This window comes from Coturnix japonica, chromosome 2, assembly GCF_001577835.2.
Source record: "Coturnix japonica isolate 7356 chromosome 2, Coturnix japonica 2.1, whole genome shotgun sequence".
NCBI lineage: Eukaryota > Metazoa > Chordata > Aves > Galliformes > Phasianidae > Coturnix > Coturnix japonica.
The window spans coordinates 99,683,986-99,702,888 of NC_029517.1; the positions used below are offsets into that span (position 1 = coordinate 99,683,986).

The 18,903-nt window shown below is 38.7% G+C and overlaps 1 protein-coding gene across 2 annotated transcripts in view; it reads right to left on the reverse strand.

Annotated features, from left to right (window-relative positions):
- Positions 1-7,918: 7,918 nt before the first annotated feature.
- The window catches only part of ATP6V1H (ATPase H+ transporting V1 subunit H), a 34,615-nt gene continuing 23,630 nt past the window's right edge, over positions 7,919-18,903 (reverse strand). For both annotated transcript variants that reach the window (XM_015855596.2, XM_015855597.2), the window contains exons 13-14: positions 17,989-18,102; positions 7,919-8,657 (exon numbers count right to left, since the gene is read on the reverse strand). In XM_015855596.2, the coding sequence (XP_015711082.1) occupies positions 8,597-8,657; positions 17,989-18,102 (175 nt within the window). In that variant the 3' untranslated portion in view covers positions 7,919-8,596. The remainder of the gene's footprint in view (positions 8,658-17,988; positions 18,103-18,903) is intronic.

An 18,903-nucleotide genomic window follows, 5' to 3' on the forward strand; every position in this document is an offset into this window, starting at 1 on the left:
GCCTTCCTTCAGGTCAACAAGTGCAGTGTTGTTAGCACTGCATAGAGAAAAGGGCAACAGCCCCCACTGGGGCAGAGAGAAACTATTGTAATCTAAATAATTTGCAAAAGAAGATTGCATTTCATATCTGAACTCAAAGTAGAGATAAAAGTAGGCCATTGTGTCTAGGGCTGACATTTCAGATAATGCTTAGGCTAAGATAAGTATCCCAGTCCTCTCTGTTTATTACTGCTACCCAAGAGTCAATTCCTTCTCTCCATCCAGTGGTCTCCAGTTCTTCTCCCAGTTACAAAGCTGTTTAGGCTCCAAAAGATATATAAGTGATATGTATCTATGCACTCAATACTGCTCCTACTCATGTGGATGAAATGTTACAGTAAAGTTCAGAGAAGAAACAATAAACCACAACATTAAAAATCAAGACAATATTATATTAGCTATTCTGTGTTCACAAGAGCCACCTCCTATCCAGGTGTTAAGTGGATTAACTTATATTGCCCTATAAGATGAAATCAAGTTTGCCTGGTGGGATTTCATTTCCATTCTATTTATTACATTTCAGAGTTCCCATTAACTCTGAAGCATTTAAGCTATTTAAGGAACTTAGGTCTAAATAGAAAAATCAGCAAGCCTCAAAATAGTGGTTTGATTGCTCAGGTTGCAAATGTTAATGTTCAAATATCTCATCTGCTTAATTTGAAATACCAGTTTGAAACCGGGTATCCATTTCCGCAAGGCTAATGGGAGCACCAGCCTGACCTTCTTAGAAAGCTTCTGCTTTGCTACAGGAGCTTTGTTTTGTACAGATAATTCACTGAGATAGATATAAACTGAGATAGATAAAAAAGAGGACAGCAAAGCCTCTCGGTGAGGTCTTGCTGCATAGCTACATGCATGCAAGAAAAGTCCTTCAGTTCAGGAAAACAGATTGCTGTACTTTTAGGTCTTACCAAGCACAAACAGGAATTAACCTCTTAGCTCTGAAACAAGAGAAAACAGAAGAGCTTCGTCCTCTATGCTAGCAAAACTAGCAATACAAACACATACAAAATATATCCTAGTCTTGCATTCAATAACCTTCTGAAGCATGACAAGCTTTTGCAGGATTATACTAGTTTTCTTCATCAGGAACACAGATGGTGCTCATTTACTGTAATCAAGAATTGAGTTACAGGGGACTGTGTTCTGTGCTGTCAGCCTGCAAAGACCAAACAGAAGGAACAACTGAGATGGGGGAGAGCAAGCAGAACCCACTGTTGCACAGCTGCTATACTTGACGTGAAATGAGTCAGCATAGGAAAGGCGGTGACATCGAGGGCTGTATGATTAATAAGGTAGCACAAGACTATCTCAAATTTAAGCGCACACAGCTTACCAGTTTGGTAACTAAGGCTCTAGTTATTCACCCATTCATTAGTTGCATGCATGCTTCTCAAGCATGGGATTATTGTTGAGGAATATTTGTGTGAGGAAGTATCAGCTCCATTACCGATAACACATACAGCCCATGTCTCATTAAGAACTTCCCTCTAACGCACACGAGTTTCATGCCAGCACTTTCTAGATAATACATCAAATCTATGGTGCACTTAAGTGGTTTTTCTTTTGGCTGGGTTTTTGTTGTTGTTTTCCATCGTGACTTGAGGAAGAAAACAGACTTGTCAATACTTTTAAGTCCCACTGGAAAGAGAAGCTCTTGGTGTTTCTAGGTGATTTTACTCAAAATGGTCTTGAGAGGTGTCTAGTAGGGGCAGTTACTGCTAAAGAAGGGTAAGCAGGTATAGGAAAATATCATCACAAAAATAAATTACAACATCTGCTACTCTCTGCATCCACAAATTCAAGGACCCTCAGCTCACCATGGAAACCTGTTAAGCCCTGGGAAAAATACATGAGGAAACTCAGGGATGCCTTTGTCTCACGGAGCTACATCATCATTATGGACACAAAGGTCTAGTCTTAATCCCACACCTCAAGAGAGGTCACTGCAAGGATCCACCCTTAGGAACAAGATCGTAGAAATATGCTTTATAAGGGATGAAATCAGGAGTAATTCTTATATTGTGGGCAATCCAGCAGTGCAGCAAGACACAGCTGGTCTCTCACAGAGGCCCAAAGTGTGCTGGCATAGTGCTCAGTGTGGTGAGCCCAGGGATCCCCAGCAGTGCCACACACTACTCATGGTGCCCCATCAAAGAGCTGGGCCCTTCCAATGAGCGCTCTGCTGTTCAACAGAAAGCGGTGACTGCTTGTCCAAGAATAAAGGCTTCATGGCCTGCTAACTGGGAACCTTCCTCCTCTAACTAGAATAAAACCAGCTATTTTCATGACAAATCGCATCAGAACACAAATCAATTTGGTATGGCCTTTTTGTCTTATTTTAAATCCTACCCTAAAACAGCAGTGATTCCATAACTTTTCTAAGCATTGGTTTAATTAAGAAGTGTCATTATGTTATACCAGATAGGAACTCCCATTAATATTGTAACCTTCATTTTTTTTTCTCTTTCTTGTACAAAAAAATGATGCTGAGAAAAGCACCATCTGTCCCCTTAATGTTTACCAGACGCATTTCCATTCTGCCTTTTCAACATTTTTAGGGAAAGGACATGTTTTCTTCCATTGTAATGTTTATTGTAAGCAAATTCGAAACATGTGGAGAAGTTTAATGGTGACAGTGAGGGTAGTGAGGCACTGAAGCAAGTTACCTGGTATTGTGGCTCAAGCCCTGTGCTTGGAAACTTCAAGGCAAGGCTGAATAAGGTCCTGGACAACCTGACCTAGCTGTGTATGGTCCTGTTCATTGCAGGAGAGCTAGACTAGATGGCCCTTAGAGGTCCCTTCCAACTCTAAGGATTCTATGACCCCACTTTAAAGGCCTAAAGCTTTCTTTGGCAGTTACCAAATCTAAAGTACCATAGCTAGGAGATAATGAAATACACAGAAGAATTGCTACACAGTTGGGCAGTGTAGTCCCCAAAATACACACAAAGAGAAAAGTCAGCGCAAAAGGCTTTAACCTTTGATCATTGGTAAGGAGTCTGTATGAAAGCGAAACAGAATTGTTATACTTGGTGTTTCAGGTATATAAGGTGTCAGTTAAATTAGTTGAAGTCTGATACCAGGAATTCAACCAGCACATTGGGGCCTCAGAAAGACGGTTTTGTCCCTACAGAGCCCAACCAGCACATCCTGCCCCACATATATGAGATGATGTTCCCTCGGCCCACAGGCAAAAAGACAGGAAGACTATTATAAAGTTGTGAACAAGTCTCAGAAGCAACAGTTTATGAGGTCTGATTCTATTTCACTCCTGCCCCAGGCAATTTGGGTAGGAAATAGTTTGCTTGTCACTTCATAAAATTACATGTTTCATCTGCACTTTCTAATAGCTTTTCATAATAAGACATAACAGCTCCAAAGAAGAAACAACTCTCACCCCCAGAAAAGCTGTATGGAACTACAACAGGAAGAAACATGACTTCTGGCTTGCCTGGTATTTTTGCCTTAGGGGAGAGAATAGGTTTCCCTGTAATCACTTGGAAAAAAAGAAAGAGGAAGCTGTACATCTAAGTACAGAAGGAAGTATATTGACAGCAACAAGGTACACTAAAAACAGGCCATGTAAACCCCTCTTTTTCTTTTCTAGCCTCCTAGAAAGCAAAAAGGCTAAGTGGGGGCAGCAAGCAATTCTTCACCTTCCTAGGAGTCAGCATTTGCCTCAAGACATTGTATGGAAGTATGGTGAAATGCCTTTAGAAGAGCATGAACAGTACAGTGATGCCTCAGCACATATTCCAAGGGAGTTCATTGGTTGTTCCCCTTCCAAAGGGGAGAATCAATTTCAACTACAGAGGTGGAAAAAAGTCATTGATATCAATTCTTTACAACTTATTCCATACAACTTGCAAACAGTCACAGCGCAGCTTGAGCAATCATCCTCCATTTACTGGACATGATGGTCTTTAAGGTCTTTTCCAACCTGAGTAATTCTATGATCTTTTCTGGAATCCACTAACCTGATGAATATTCCCAGTTCAGTTATTTCTGTAGGATCCAAGGCAGTCACAAGGCAGAAGAAAATGGCTTGAGCTGGCACACCACGGGCATTTCAAATGAAATACAGCCCAAGGCACTGAGCAGAGTAGATAGTTTATTTTAACTAAGATTTAACTACTTAGTTTTACTACATATGTTATTAATATCAATAGCCACTACATAAGTGGTAGCAGAGCTCATTTCAGAATGTTTCTTGAGAACTGGTTTACCTTTCACTATTACTGACAAACAGCAAAAAGGGAACTGATGAGAAACAAAATACAAGGAATATTTTTAATTACTTCATTTCATAGTTTTCATTTAATTTGAGGATATGTTACTTAATTCTGCCTGGCTACAGAACCCCACACACACCAATTAGTTCTCAAGTATCACGCTGCTAATACCATGGATTCTGTAGCTTGTGAGCCACAACCACAGAGAATACAAAATACTTCTTTTACAAGCACTGTGAATAAAGGTCTTCAAGAACATGGTCTTCAAAATCATCATCTTCTGACATTCGTTCATCATGTCATCTTGGGGCAGGAGTTATAGAGAATTGTATTAAAAACCTCCTGGTTTCAAGTATCTTATGTATTTATTGTAACAGTATCTGCAGTATCTGAATCAATAAGTCATAACTTGCATTGCCGCAACCCCCAAACCAGTCTTCTTGACCAACATTACAGCTGAGCTGCATGTGTGGGGCTTTATTAAAACAGCTGATGACTGCATTCAAAAAGTTACTAAACTTTTAAGCTTCGTCTCTACACAAAATCCAGCCAAGGCAAACTAACTAAAGAGCCTTCAGGAAAAAGATCATGTATACACAAAGGACACCAAGATAACTCATGAAAAATGGAAACGCTCTTTGTTGCAGATTTAGTTTTCTCTCAGAGAGACTAATTGTGCTCATCTGGGAAAATCCGTGATATTAGCAGGTTAGGAAAACATGGTGCCAACATTTATAGGAAGTGCTTTTGAAAGTTCTCTTCAGTGCAGCAGCAGAGTCCACACGGAGCCAATCCTCCTGGTCAACACTTGTTTCTAGACCAGAATCTGGCTGATTCTTCATCCATCCTACATCCCTAATGGCTTGCAGGAGCAATAAACGTGTACTAAGCATATTAAGGCATACTCCATAGCTCAGCTCCAGATGTCAGTACTGTTCTTCCACATTTCCCTTCTCTCCCTCTCTTCTTTGAACGGTGCCAGGTTCAAGTTCTTTGTATAGTTGTTGCATACTGCAAATATGGACCAAATGTTTAGAGAAAATGATCTGAAAAGGTGTAATGTGAACAGCAGAAATTTTATCACTTTAGTAGTAAGCTAGTCATCTGGTCCATAAAAGCTCAACTTTGGTAATCTCTAAGCCTCCACTCACCAGAGCAAGAGAAGGAAGCCACCGGCACAATGTTTACTTCCCAAAACCAAGCTGTACCCACACTGTCACCACAGGGCCCTGAAGTACTAAATCAGCCACCATAGCATTTACCTACAAGCCATATGCCAGATTTTGGGAGAAGATGAATAATTTAAGTGAGCTGCTAACAGATGGATAACTCTGCTAAGATAGACTGTTCAGTATTAAAAGCTAAAGCTAATTGGAACTTACCAGACTAAAAACTGACATAGTATGAAGTTTCATAACTTAGTTGAAATGTCAAGGCTTTCGAAGTTTAAAACCTATAGGACAACTCTATGGTTTCTGACTGTGAATCCAAGGCCTTCCAGTGCCTACAGTTTTAGGCCTGTCAAAGGACAGAAGGTGGAGAGCCTAAGAACAGGTAGGTTATTGTACCCACAAGTTGCTGCTATCCCAAGGCTCTTCAAGACCTACAGAATGTGGTAACACATTCTTGACTCCTGAAGAAATCCCAACTCCAGCATAGGAATTTCACAGTCCTGGTTCAGATTACAGACTGCACACAAAGCTCTTCCACAGCCAGCCAAGCCCTTCCGCTTCCTACTGTACAATTGATGCCACAGGTTCACTGAAATCACAACTCTTAGGACACGCAAATCAGGGCTGGAAGTGTCAGAGCTCACAGGTTTCACAGGTACCAGGGTATCCATACTTCATCAGGCAGGCTGTAAATGAAACATCACTTTTTAAATGTCTCCCATCAAAAAAATTCTCAGAAAAATGAGGGAAAGTATTCAGCTGAGACAGGGGAGATTTAGGTTAGGTATTATATTAGGAGCAAGTTTTTCATTCAGAGGGTGATGACACACTGGAATGGGTTGCCCAAGGAGGTTGTGGATGCCCCATTCCTGGAGGAATTCAAGGCCAGGCTGGATGTGGCTCTGGGCAGCCTGGTCCAGTGGTTCATGACCCTGCACATGGCAGGAGAATTAAAACTAGATGATCATTGTGGTTCTTTTCAGCCCAGGCCATTCTATGAAAGTGCCAGGTATCACACACTGACTGAATATTTGAGTCATAGAATGGCTTAGGTTGGAGAGTATGAAACAGATTGTCTAGTTCCAGCCCCCTGCCACATGTAGCGTTGCCAACTACTAGACCAAACTGCCCGGGATCTCATCCAGAGTGGCCTTGAATGCCTCCAGAGATGGGTGCATCCACAACTTCACTGGGCAGCCTGTGCCAGCGAGTAAAAAATTTCTTCCTAGCATCTAAACTATGCTGTAATGAGGTCTCCCCAGAACTTTCTCTTCTCCAAGCTAAGTAAGCCCACTCCCTCAGCTTCTCTTCCTAGGAGAGGTACTTCAGCCTTCTTATCATTGTGGCCCACTTCTAGACTTGTACATGATGACAACCACACACTCAACAAACTTCTGCTTTTGCAGGCATGGATATATCCCCTCCCCATCCATGCTCCTTCACTTTGTGCACGACATTACAGCTGTAACCACAGAATTAACTTTTACAGCATCGTCAAAAGAAGTCTTGGGTTCTACTTACATCAGCAAGAAGTGTAACACAAGGATCTTATTTATATTGGCACTAAGAACCCAGACCTCCACTCCGCATGCATTCCAAGAGCCTCATTTCAAACCAATTCTTACCTGGTCCAGATGACTGAAAACTTGCCAAGTAATCAATGCATCCTGCAGTTTAGCTTTCTCAGAGAGCCACATTCATGCCCCAAACACCCATGTGGTGCCAACTCAAGTGTAAAATCAGGGAAGACTGATTTTCAAGAGCACTGACCCACACTCTTTCAGCAGTTTTCTGGACAACCAGTATTCCTAATCACTGTGTGAACATGCAGTACTGAAATAAGATTCATCCAAAGAACCCTGAAATCAGCTGAGTTCTATTCAGACCTTATCATCAGTCCTTATGACAGTAACTTCAGTTATCAACGCCTACATTTCTTATGTATATAAGTAAGCAGTAATCATCCATCTATATAATTCACTTTTAACCCAATAAATCATTATAAATTGCCATCCAGAGAAGCACTCACTCTCTCACCCTTGGTTGCTGGTCAAATTTTAGTTACCTACAGTAAAAATCCAGACCGAGAAAGAAATTTCCTCAATTTGTTTTCCACTGAAGAATCCTATGTTTCCTCAGAAACTTGTACCACATGGCTTTAAGTCACATTCTCTTATTTCTTTCCATTCTACAAGTGAATCATGTGAATGTTAACTGCTTAGTGTTTCAAGTGCCTAGAGCCAAGTTCCTGCATAAGCAACAACACTGTTTTTGTATGCCAAATCAATAATGTTTAATTCGCCAACACTTGCATCATCCACGCCACCTACTAGAAACTTAAAATAAAAACTTGGCAGGCAAATAATTTTACTTAATGTCCAATGAAATACAATGGATTTTAGAATGACATCAAAACTCTAGTTATTGAAAGTATTTGTAAATGCTAACAAAAACACTCAGTGAAATTCCAAGTTCAACTGTTACTGACCATTTTTATTAAAGAGCAAAATCACTGACCTTAAGTCTATAATTCTAACATTGAAGTTCTTTTGCCACATCAGTTTTCATTAGATGAGTTTCCTCCTCTCATCTCCCAGCCCATCTTTTACACTTGAAAAATCCCCCAATCAAAACCGCCCCCAAATATTTGCTCTTATTTACAATATTAACACTATTTTGAGACTCAGTATTTATATAAGGACTGTTAATCATCAGTTTTCATGCTGTCACATTCCCTACAGAACACCAAATCAAAACTCTTTTTATTTCACTGGAGATGACATAAAGGGACCTATATTTGCTTTTCCCAGAAAGTCAAAACACTGATAACCCATTCAAAGAACAGGACATATTTTCTAGGTTAACTGACATGGAATGAAAATAATAATATTCTTTATTATGAGAATAAATACATAAAACAAATGCAATATATTAGCCATATTTACTCAGATATATTCAGAATATAACAAGATAGACATATTCATTTGAACTAGCTGAACAAATTTTTACTAAGCCAACAACACTGGAGGAAAGCTGGAAAGCTTACACACTAGTAGGAGGCGAAGAACATAGATTTCACTATTTTCTTGGTATTAAAAGACAAACATACTCCAGATAGAAGCACAATCTGTAATGCACTGATGCAAGTGCTTAGCTCCGTGCAGTGGCTGTTTGAGGTTGTTCTGACTGCAATTGTTTCCCAAGGTACTCCCTGAAACAAGAAAAAGAAGTTTGAGAAACACTCTAGGAAGGAAGGAGTAGGATGGTAGCGGGGATTACAAAAAGAAAAAACAATTTATATTTAGCATTATTTATATTTAGAGATTTAAATGCATTTTATGCGCTACATTTTGAGCTTTGAATCAAATAGCTTCAGTTGACTATTTAATAAGACTACCTAAGCTTTTTAGGTACATATCATCTAACTCTCTGAAAATAAGGTATGAATTGAACATCACCAAAACTGTCAAGAAAAAGAAAAGGCCCAAGCTTCATGCTTAGTCCTGGGAACTGTTACAGAACACCTGCTAAGCCCACAGATTTTTTTCTTGCTAAGTATGCATACTAAAGTTCATTGCAAACTATTTTAAAAGGATATCTTCCTGTAAACCAGTGACCTAAGAACAGAGAATGCTGGTAGAAATATTGACAGTTTAACCCACAGGCAAGCAAAATCTTCACACAGATGAAAAGACGCTGAGGAGTTTTTCCTCATTGAAAAATATTTTCTTCATCTTGTTTTGAAATCCATTAAATCAATTATTTTGTATGTGCACTCCCAACAATTAAACAAACTCTGACCACTCCTCTCAGCAACAATAAACAAATCCTAAGGAAAACACTGAGCAATTTCATTTAAGTCTTCCCATCTTTCACTGTTTAGCCTACACAAGATAAGCATTAGAAGCAATTCAGAAAACTGTTATTCAAAACCAAGTTCACAAAATATTTAAACCCATAAGAAAAAAAAGAACAGTTTTTACTGAGTATTCTAAAAGCTACCTTTCAGTCTAATGTCTTCTTGAACTGCTATTCCCTATGCATAATAATTTCTACTGCGGAATTGAGCTTGGCAGTTTTAAGACTAAATGGCTAGAAAAGCAAAATTCAATGAAGTACAATCCTAGCTTCAAATTTAACTAGCAATAAAAAAAAAATAATAATTTCTATGCTTGAGCCACGCATCACAATTTAGCATCTTCAAAGTTCCATCAGCTGTTTCTGCAGGATCACAGTATTTTAATGACTTTATCATACTATGTAGTTTTCCATCCTCAAAACAGATACTCCTGATGGCAAAGAAAGAAATCATGACAGAATAGTTCAGGTTGGAAAGGATCACTGCACTCAAAACTGTACTACTAAAGTAATTGAAATATGGCAGCCAACAAAAAACTACAGCCAGCAACTATGAAAGGGCTTCAGAAATCAGATTTCTATCAGCTCTTTCTTCCCCCTGGTCCCCACCCCATACACATCTATGTGCATGTACAAGTTCTAGTATGTCTTTGCTCATACTCAAGCCCTGAAAGCAAAATGCACAGATCTGCCTACAGCACAAGCCTGCCAAGTTATCTATTCTTGAAACACATGTGGATCACTTAGAACATGAATTTCCTGTGAAATTATTCAGAAGCATAAAAATCAATCAAACAATCCTTCACAATACAAATTGCATGATTTATATTGTCTCAGAATTATAGTTGATGCATACTAAAACCCAACCACAGTACACTGTATTCAGCAATAAAATCTCTGTTCAAAAGGCAGAGAAGCATGGTTTAAGCATTCAGACATATTCACCTTCCACCTGCTGTTATAAGCACCAGTTACTCTTCAAGTTGATGATGATTTCTGAAACGCATTTTATTGGTTAACCTAGGAAAAGCTCCTGAAATGGGCTATACCTGGTGATGGGTAGATTGATAAGACACTCTCAGTAAAGATTTAGGCAGCTATGACACTTTCCTGTGAAGCCTTAGGAGGATGAGATGTTACTCTGCCAGGCCTCAGATCATCTCTCACAGACCTTCCACTAAAACTCAAGCTACTCTAGCTTCAGCAGCCACCTGTTTTCCCTGTTAAAATAAAACATGAAGACTCAAGGTGTTTTAAGTGTTCATAGTTGATCACATCATAAAATCAAACACTACTGTAAGCTTCAGTCTTCATCTGAGCTGAGCATGGGTATCCATCTTCATGCTGCTACCCACAAAGCATCTTAGATGTGATTCATCCCACACTGTTATTCAGCTAAAATTTTAAAACACAGGCTGAGGTTTTAGAATTAAATCTTTACACCACAGAATTAAAATTATCCTTAATAACGCAAGCATTCCACACACCATAAAATCACGCAGGATAAAAGATGAATAGATCTTGTCAGCCAGGTAACAAATAGCTCCACAAAATATTTAAAAGAAACATCTGGCTCAGACTAGAAGGTACATACTGCAGTGGAAAGCAATTAGGAATAGCAGTTCTTTATAAAAATAAGCTGCAAACTCACAAATAGGACCACAAATAGGATCTATTTTAAATACAATTTGCCATTTCTTTTTTCCTAATTGCAGGAAAAGACCAACTTCACAGTGATAGAAGCATAACAGACAGTCTTTCAGATGATTAAATTCAGAAGCAAAAGTAGAAACAGTGTGACATACAAATACGGGTACCCACTTATAGGGGTTCATGCATGCCTGGATCAGCTCAATTATACAGACTAAGACAAAACACATTCTGCTACCATTTGACATAGACAAGTTTTGGGCCTTTCTTACCTATTGTCTTCCACTACACAAATTCATAAATAATAGTTTTTCCTTTCTAATCTGGCCAAGCTGATCTTCCTTAACCAACACACATGGGGTTGACGTGCTGAAGGTATACAAAAGTATACTTTACATACACAGTATTCCTATTGACACAAACCCAATCAATAATTCTTCCTACTTGTAAGCCACCTTTTGACTTGAGTAGGCATTGTATTGTTGTAGAGAATACTTCAAGCCAGAAGTAGAAAAGATTCTCTGGTTACACGTACAGCACCTGTCCAGCCATTACATAACATTGATTTGTCTTTCAAATCATTTAAAGGGATGAAAGGAAATGAAATTCTGCATACCAGTAATACTGAGCATGTCTAGATAGTATGTAATGCTTTATACTTTAACTGCTGGCCAGAAAGGAAAGGAAAATAACCACACACCTACTGGTGCTTCCTTGAGATATTATCCAGAAAATTCTACACTCTTAGGAAAAGGCACAAGGATTTGATCCAACACGTAAACCATCAGATTTACTAAGCACAGGGTACAGAGATAACCGAATTCACACAACACCCTACTTCAAATACTTAAGGTAATTTTCAGATTTAGTAAAGAACCTGTCAACAACAACCTATGATACATGGAAAATTTTTAAGGTACTAACACCTGATTCCTAGAGGTCATGTGCTAAAGGAATAAGCTCTGTAGTTCAATGAGTACTTCTTATAGAGTTACGCTTCTATTTCTAGTCTAGTTAGATCTACCTTTGCCTTAAGGAACAAAATGACACAATGGAAAACCTGAGGACTCTGTTTCAGCAGGTACAGAAAAAGTAGATGAAATGCAGCAAAAATGAAGGGCAAAATTTGCCCATTCTGTTGCATGTGCCAATATTTGTTTTAAATCTTGCCTCCAATTAATTTGAATTAAGAACAAAGTTATCTCAAAAAAAAAAAAAAAATCAAACGTTTACAGATTCCATACAATGGCAAGAGATGGAACAAAGCCAAACTGTTAAGCAGACAGGTTATACATTTTAAGTGTTTCTTTTTTCTGCCCTAAACGGAGACTCTAATGTAATATATGTAATTTAATAATATCTGTTGGCAACCTAAAATGCAACAACTGATTATGGAAAACATAATTCACTGTAAGGATGACAGGCTTCTTTATGATGTGAAATGCAAGATTAACGTATCTTCAGACTGTACTGAGTTATTTCAAGAGCATTGCAGGAAGCTCACTTTGACTCAGCAGTTTCCTTTCAGAGAGGTTTTGCTTGTTTTTCAGAAGAAAGATGCCAGAGTTTTGCAACCTCACATTCAGGCTACAATGAAACAGAAGATCAATGAGCCTCTATTAAACATTTTTAGACTTCCTGAGGGAATTCAATTCAACAATACTCCTTCCCATTAGGGAAACAAGATAAAGTCATTTTTCATTTATGTGATTTGTTATGAGCTAACACTCACTCAGAGACATTCGGTGAATTAAAAAGAACTAGATTAAATCATGCAGTTTGGTTCAGAAGTGGCTCTGTATTGTGATTCACTTGGCACAATGAGCTATAAGCAAAATGCTTTCAATATTTAAGAGCTTCAGCCTTGTACGTAACACCTCAAAACTGCCATAGATCACTTAACTGAATTTTATAATCAAAAGTTGTGAGGACATGACATCTTTAAAGTAACACCAATCAGAACTGAAACTATCAGAAATTTCTTTGGTGACATTGTTCTTCTTATTATTCAGGACAGAGCTTGGAAGTGAATCATTTCTTTAAAGAGATAAAACACCAGCTATCCTGCTCAGTTAACACTTGTCTCATTAACAGAAACTCTAGAAATTAAGTATTTTACAAATGGTGCAGATCTCATAAGAAAAAAAAATACACAGTGTAAAATCCCAGAGAGCACAAGCACAACACAAGCTACAGTCCTTAACAATATTGACCAAAACTATACAAGGACACATTTATGTCCACATAAAAGGACAGAGCACTAATGCTATGTCTCAAATGTGCCTACAATTAATTGGATTATTGTTCAGTTTGACTCATTATAGCTCAAGTTTTTGTATTAGTTAAGTTCTAGGTAGTTAACAACTGAGAAGGAATAGTATTAATAATGAAGTCCAAGAAACTAGATAAACGTTAGATTTCACACCTGATGTGTCAAGCATTACATCTCCCTTGAGGGGTTTGGGGTAGACTTTATATCTGCCAGTTTACTACCTTGGTACAAGAGCCAGTAAGGGTCAGAAGCTCCGGAGATGCATAGGCTTTGGATAATAGCATCCAACCAAATAGAAGAATAATAAGAAGCGCTGATCGTTCAATATTAACCCTAGAACAACAGCTTCTAAATAAATCACATCACAAATTTTAGGCTGTTTGTGTTTGTTTGTTTGTTTTAAATGTCTCTCAGCACAACTAGTCATTTTAAAAGATGAAGAGCAAGTAATTGTGCCTGGTAAACTCTCTCTGAAAAAAGCTTATCTAAAGCTTTTTTGAAATCATTGCTTTGTTAAATAGGCAGTTTATTAATTCTATTTCCAATAGATGTGCATCAATCATGCGTCCTAATTCCCATTGTTAATATCCTCCAACTCATACTCTGAACACTGATGCCTATTCACTGAACTGTTTTTTATTCTAAAAGCCTACTCATTTGAAGGTCTCCAGCTCACAGCCCACACAGGTGAAAGGACACTGCAGAAATGAGGCATCACACCTGAGCCCAGAGGTAACATTCACAATCCCTCACTAAAAGTAACTCACTACTAAGCCTTAAGCAGAAAGACACAACAACACGGTCTAGTACTTCATTCAATGTGAGCAAACACCAAAGATGCTGCAAGTTCAGTCATTATCCTGACTGAGCCAGAGGAAAAGTGAACTTGCAGCCAGATCCACCGTGGTTTTAGCACTTTAATGAAAACTGAAAATCTTTGATCTACAGAGGTTAAGCCACCATATTTTATGATACACTTCCATGAAAAAAAGAGCACAAATAATACACCTCCGCACATCCCAGCTGACAATAATTCTGTAAGACAGTTACTCCCTTGTCATAGGAAGCATATCCATGTTACCATAATTTGTCACCCTTCCACCTTTCCTTCTGCAGAGATAGAGAACACAATTCATCACAAACCTGCACAGGTTCCTTAAAACAGGATACTTAAGGACTGTCATTTTAGAACTTAATATTTGATAGTTTTTGATGCACAATTGAAAAGATCGCTCCAATTAGTGTTAGATCACCAAAATCAATTCACATTAATAAAACAGTCACGTTGGGCACTACCCTCCTGAATACTATCAAAGCCAAGGATGCTTCTCACACATACACACAAAAGGTACAGCAGGAGAAAAAAGACAGTAGAAAAAAAATCCTACAGTATCATCTCCATGCCAAACTCCGTCATCTGCCAATAACAGGTTTTCAATCGTCAGTAGTGCCAGGACTAACATGCACTTAGTTCAAGTGAAATTAAACCATGGTATAAGTTACCATTTAAAGACATCAAGTAACGCTAAAAAAAGGTATGTTATCTTCCTGCTTCAAACGCGTGATCATTTAACATGCAAATATAAATGGAATAACTCTATTAAATTACTTCACCTGAAAAAAAAAACAAAAACCAACCTGTCAGCAGTTGCTGTCTTTGCCAAGCTAGTTTTGCCATTAAACAGAATGCCTGACAGTCTGATTTCCTCCCCATTTATCCCTGACTTAAAATCCCCTACAGAAAAGACAGCTGAGCAGCCTGTAATGAACCACTCCAATTACTTAGAAATTAATCATCTCCTAGTTGACTTAATAGCAGTCTAAGGATACAGGGCTGTTTTAAACAGATCGTCACTTCAGCTACTCCGTGGCAGTCCTTCACTACAGTTACAGAAGTTTTCCTCACTCTTATGTTCTAGGTACAGTACTCACACTAGCAGAGAAAGCCTTTATTTGCTTGTCCTCTGCTAGGCTCCAGGATGTAGGAAGAGCCTCATTGCTTCTGTCACACACGTACAACAGACAGTAATGCAGGGTTTTACCGCACCAATCAAACTCAAAGAGAAAATACTTGCCTCAGGTGAAATAGATGGAATTCCAAAATACAAGGAATAAAGGGGAAATCATTTATTTCTCCATCTCTGAAGATCAAGGTAAGCAAAATGTTGACTTTGCCAAATTACGGCAAAACAATGCTAAACAAGTAGACCTTGAACTGCACTATGCAGTACCTAAAAAGGGACTGTCTTCTCCCCACACAAGCTATGAAACTGAAGAGCAGCTCATACATATCAAAAGCCAGATCTACACAAAGACAGATTTAGCTTCTTACATGTAGCTTGTGCTAAAAAAAAAAAAAAAAAAAAAAACCAAAAAAAAAACCACATCACTTACCTGAAGTCCATTACAAGAGAACACTTATTTTGCAGTTATGAGGACTGACAAGGACAATAGGTCCCAAAGACTCTCCTTCCAATAAGTATTAATGAAAAATCCCTACAGAGCTGGCAATACAAGTCCGAAAAATGCACTAACTTTTTATTGACACCTCTGTAGATCTGAAACTAGATTTAACTGCAATTTCTCTCTCCATTCTCAAGTCCAAAGCTTCAGAAGCTGTGAAAGAAAAGCAGGGGTTGATATGTTCACACTATAGAAAGAAACAAGGCAAACTCAGAAGAGCAGATTTGATATATTTAAAATATATCATGATATGATATATTTTCAGCTCAGACATGAGCTGAAAATGAGAAAAGTCAGGCTAGGGTCCCAGAAAAACTTGTACTGCCAGTGAGGAACATGCTGGAGAAGATTACTATTTTTCACAGATATCACAGTCACAGTCTCGTGCGGGTTGGAAAGGACCTTAGAGATCATTGAGTTCAACCCCCGGGGTTCGAGCCCCTGTGTAGCAGAGCGGCACTTCTACCACTTGTGCCACAGGGGGGATTCGAACCTAGGCCTCCAGTGTTGCGGTGTTGCAAAGCGGCGTTCTTACCACTGCGCCACCGGAGGCGCCCAAATTGGAGGCGCCAATTTATTACCAAATTTTTAAGACATTAAAACACACAACAAATAAGACCTTTCCCCTTATTTAAGAGAAATTCAGTAATTAGGTCTCTATTACGTAACAGAGAATTTATAATACCATGAACATGTAATAGTTGATTTTTGTGTGTGTGTGTGTGTGTGTGTTGTTTTGATATCACCAAACTGAGAAGCAAGGTGGAGTGCAATACACAAGTCCTGTCCCTTAATTAGGTTGTGCCTCACCACACATTAGTCTGTAACTACACACATACAGAAAATGAGTATTATTTATCAAAGTCCTCCGTACAGGTAGAGAGCATTCACTCTATATAATTTTAATGTATGTTTCTCTGTTAGATAAGTCTTTCCGCAGTACGAACGAGGAAGTATGACAATGTGAATGTAATAATAAGTATGTGAGTTAGAAAACCAAGTACTTTAGAAAGAAAGGCAGAAAATTACCATTATTTAATAGGAAAAGATGCATGGTGGGGAAGGGAATCAGGAGGCTTTTGTCACCCTTCACAGCTTGTTTTCTACAGAGAATAGGTCACTTAAAGAATCTGCCACTTTCCCCTACTCCCCTACCACTCTCACTGAAAACCAAACTGTATAAGCAGTAAAAACAACAAAAAACCAACTATCTGACAGAAGTTACAGGTACTACAAAGAACTAACATTTTAGTCTTAAAAAGATAAAATTAGACAGCATACCTAATCTATATGACAGGTTATATTGAAGCTATGTGAACACTCAAGTGTTTCACACTAACAGCACTTCAAAACTTCATCTATAAAAGTCCTATTCTCCCTCTAATGCAATTGCAGTCTGACCCACCAGCCATTTCTACAGCAGAGTTCAAGATTTTTGGAGGTTATTAGAGATCTAGTCAAAAAAACAAAGAAAGGAAAAGCCTCACTTTAAATGCCATTCTGGGCAAGTGATGAAAGAGAAACAAGAGAGTGATTTTCAACTTCATCTAATCAAGCAACCCGCAAGTTTTTGCTGCTCCAGAAGACTCGAGAAAAATTTAAAGAACACTCCTCAAAATGGAAACAGGAAAATAGTAGTGTGGTGGAAAAAATTAGAGCAATGAACAGTGCAAGAGACCAGTCAGACATGCAGTCTTGTCAAACAACTGCTACTATAGTATTTGCAATACCAACTCATACCTCAGCCTACCATTTAACTCAGCCAAGACTAATGAGTTTGTTAGGATGCGCATACATATTGTTACCACTTTCATGACTTCACAGTTTTGCAAGCCTGAATCGCAGCTCATAATAAGTATCAAACAGTTCATGTAAGCGTGTTACTAGATCACTTCATTTCCATACAGTCAAGCTACTCAATTCAACTGCCATAAAAGCACAGATAACATAACTATAACCTTAAACATGAGCATCATAGAACCACAGAATACCCTGAGCTAGAATGGACCCACAAGGACTAGGTCCTTCCCTTAGCTCCACATAGGATGTATTAGGTTGTCCTGCATCAAAAAGCATGATCCCAATACTTCCTAAAATCAGGCAGCCTGGCGCTGTAACCTCCTTGGAAAGCCTGTTTCAATGTCCAACCACACACTCAGTGAGAAGCATATCACTTTACCATTTAAGGAGTTCAGCTTTACCATAGGAAAGCTTGATTCCTGCCCCACGCAAGCACATTAAGATACTGGTATCCCTTTCTAGCCCAACATTTCTTACTGTTAAAAAAAGCTTTACATACCAGTTGTGAACCATCAGTTTCTGCACAGCCAGCAGTGCATTATAACGAACTTGTTGGTCCTCGTGATGCATATGGTTCATTACTAGCTGTTTGCCACCAAGTTGTTCAATCACTCTGAAAGAGAAAAAAGTTTTTTCCCCACATTACTTCAGCTTCTGGGTAGCTATCCTACCCATCTACTAGATAGTCAAGGCATCCAAATTTAATCAGCTATTATAGGTATTTTATTAAAGTATTTATTTCCTAACACACTGTAGCAATCAGATCAATACAACAGGAAAGGCATTACAACAAGGGTGTGATGACAACAGAACCAGGAAAATGGAAAGATGCGATAAGTGAAGTGAAGAAGATTGCTCACCTGTATCAGAAGATTCCAGGTTCACAGGGGAAAGCTCCACCAAGGAGGGATCTCCAGAAAGAAATCCTTCCCCAATGGCAGTCAGCTCTTAAATAGGGGCTAAGAGAGGTACCAGCCAGGCTCCACCCCTTCCAGTCACACAGCTGAATTGCCTTCACCTGTGCTCCCAGGGCTGACCAGGTCCTTTCCCTGGGTGCTCAGTGGTTCAGGCCCTGACTCAACAGTTCCCATATACATATACTTATTATCTGACACATCACTAATACAAATTTCTCACACTACCTAATGAACAAGTTGCTTTTTAAAATTTATTAAAGGATTCACATCAGAAGAAAGATTGCTATTCACTACCTACTTCCCTAATTTTTAACCATCAAGCAATGATCCTTTTCACAGAAAGGGTCGCTTACTTTTCTCAACTTGCTAAAGAACTCAATATTGCCTTGAGAAGACAGTTTCTTTTATTTTATTATATGAAGTGGAAGGTTAGACAGAACTTGAACTCTGAGTCTGTGCTATATGCAGAAGGTAAACTCATGATATGTCAGGATCTA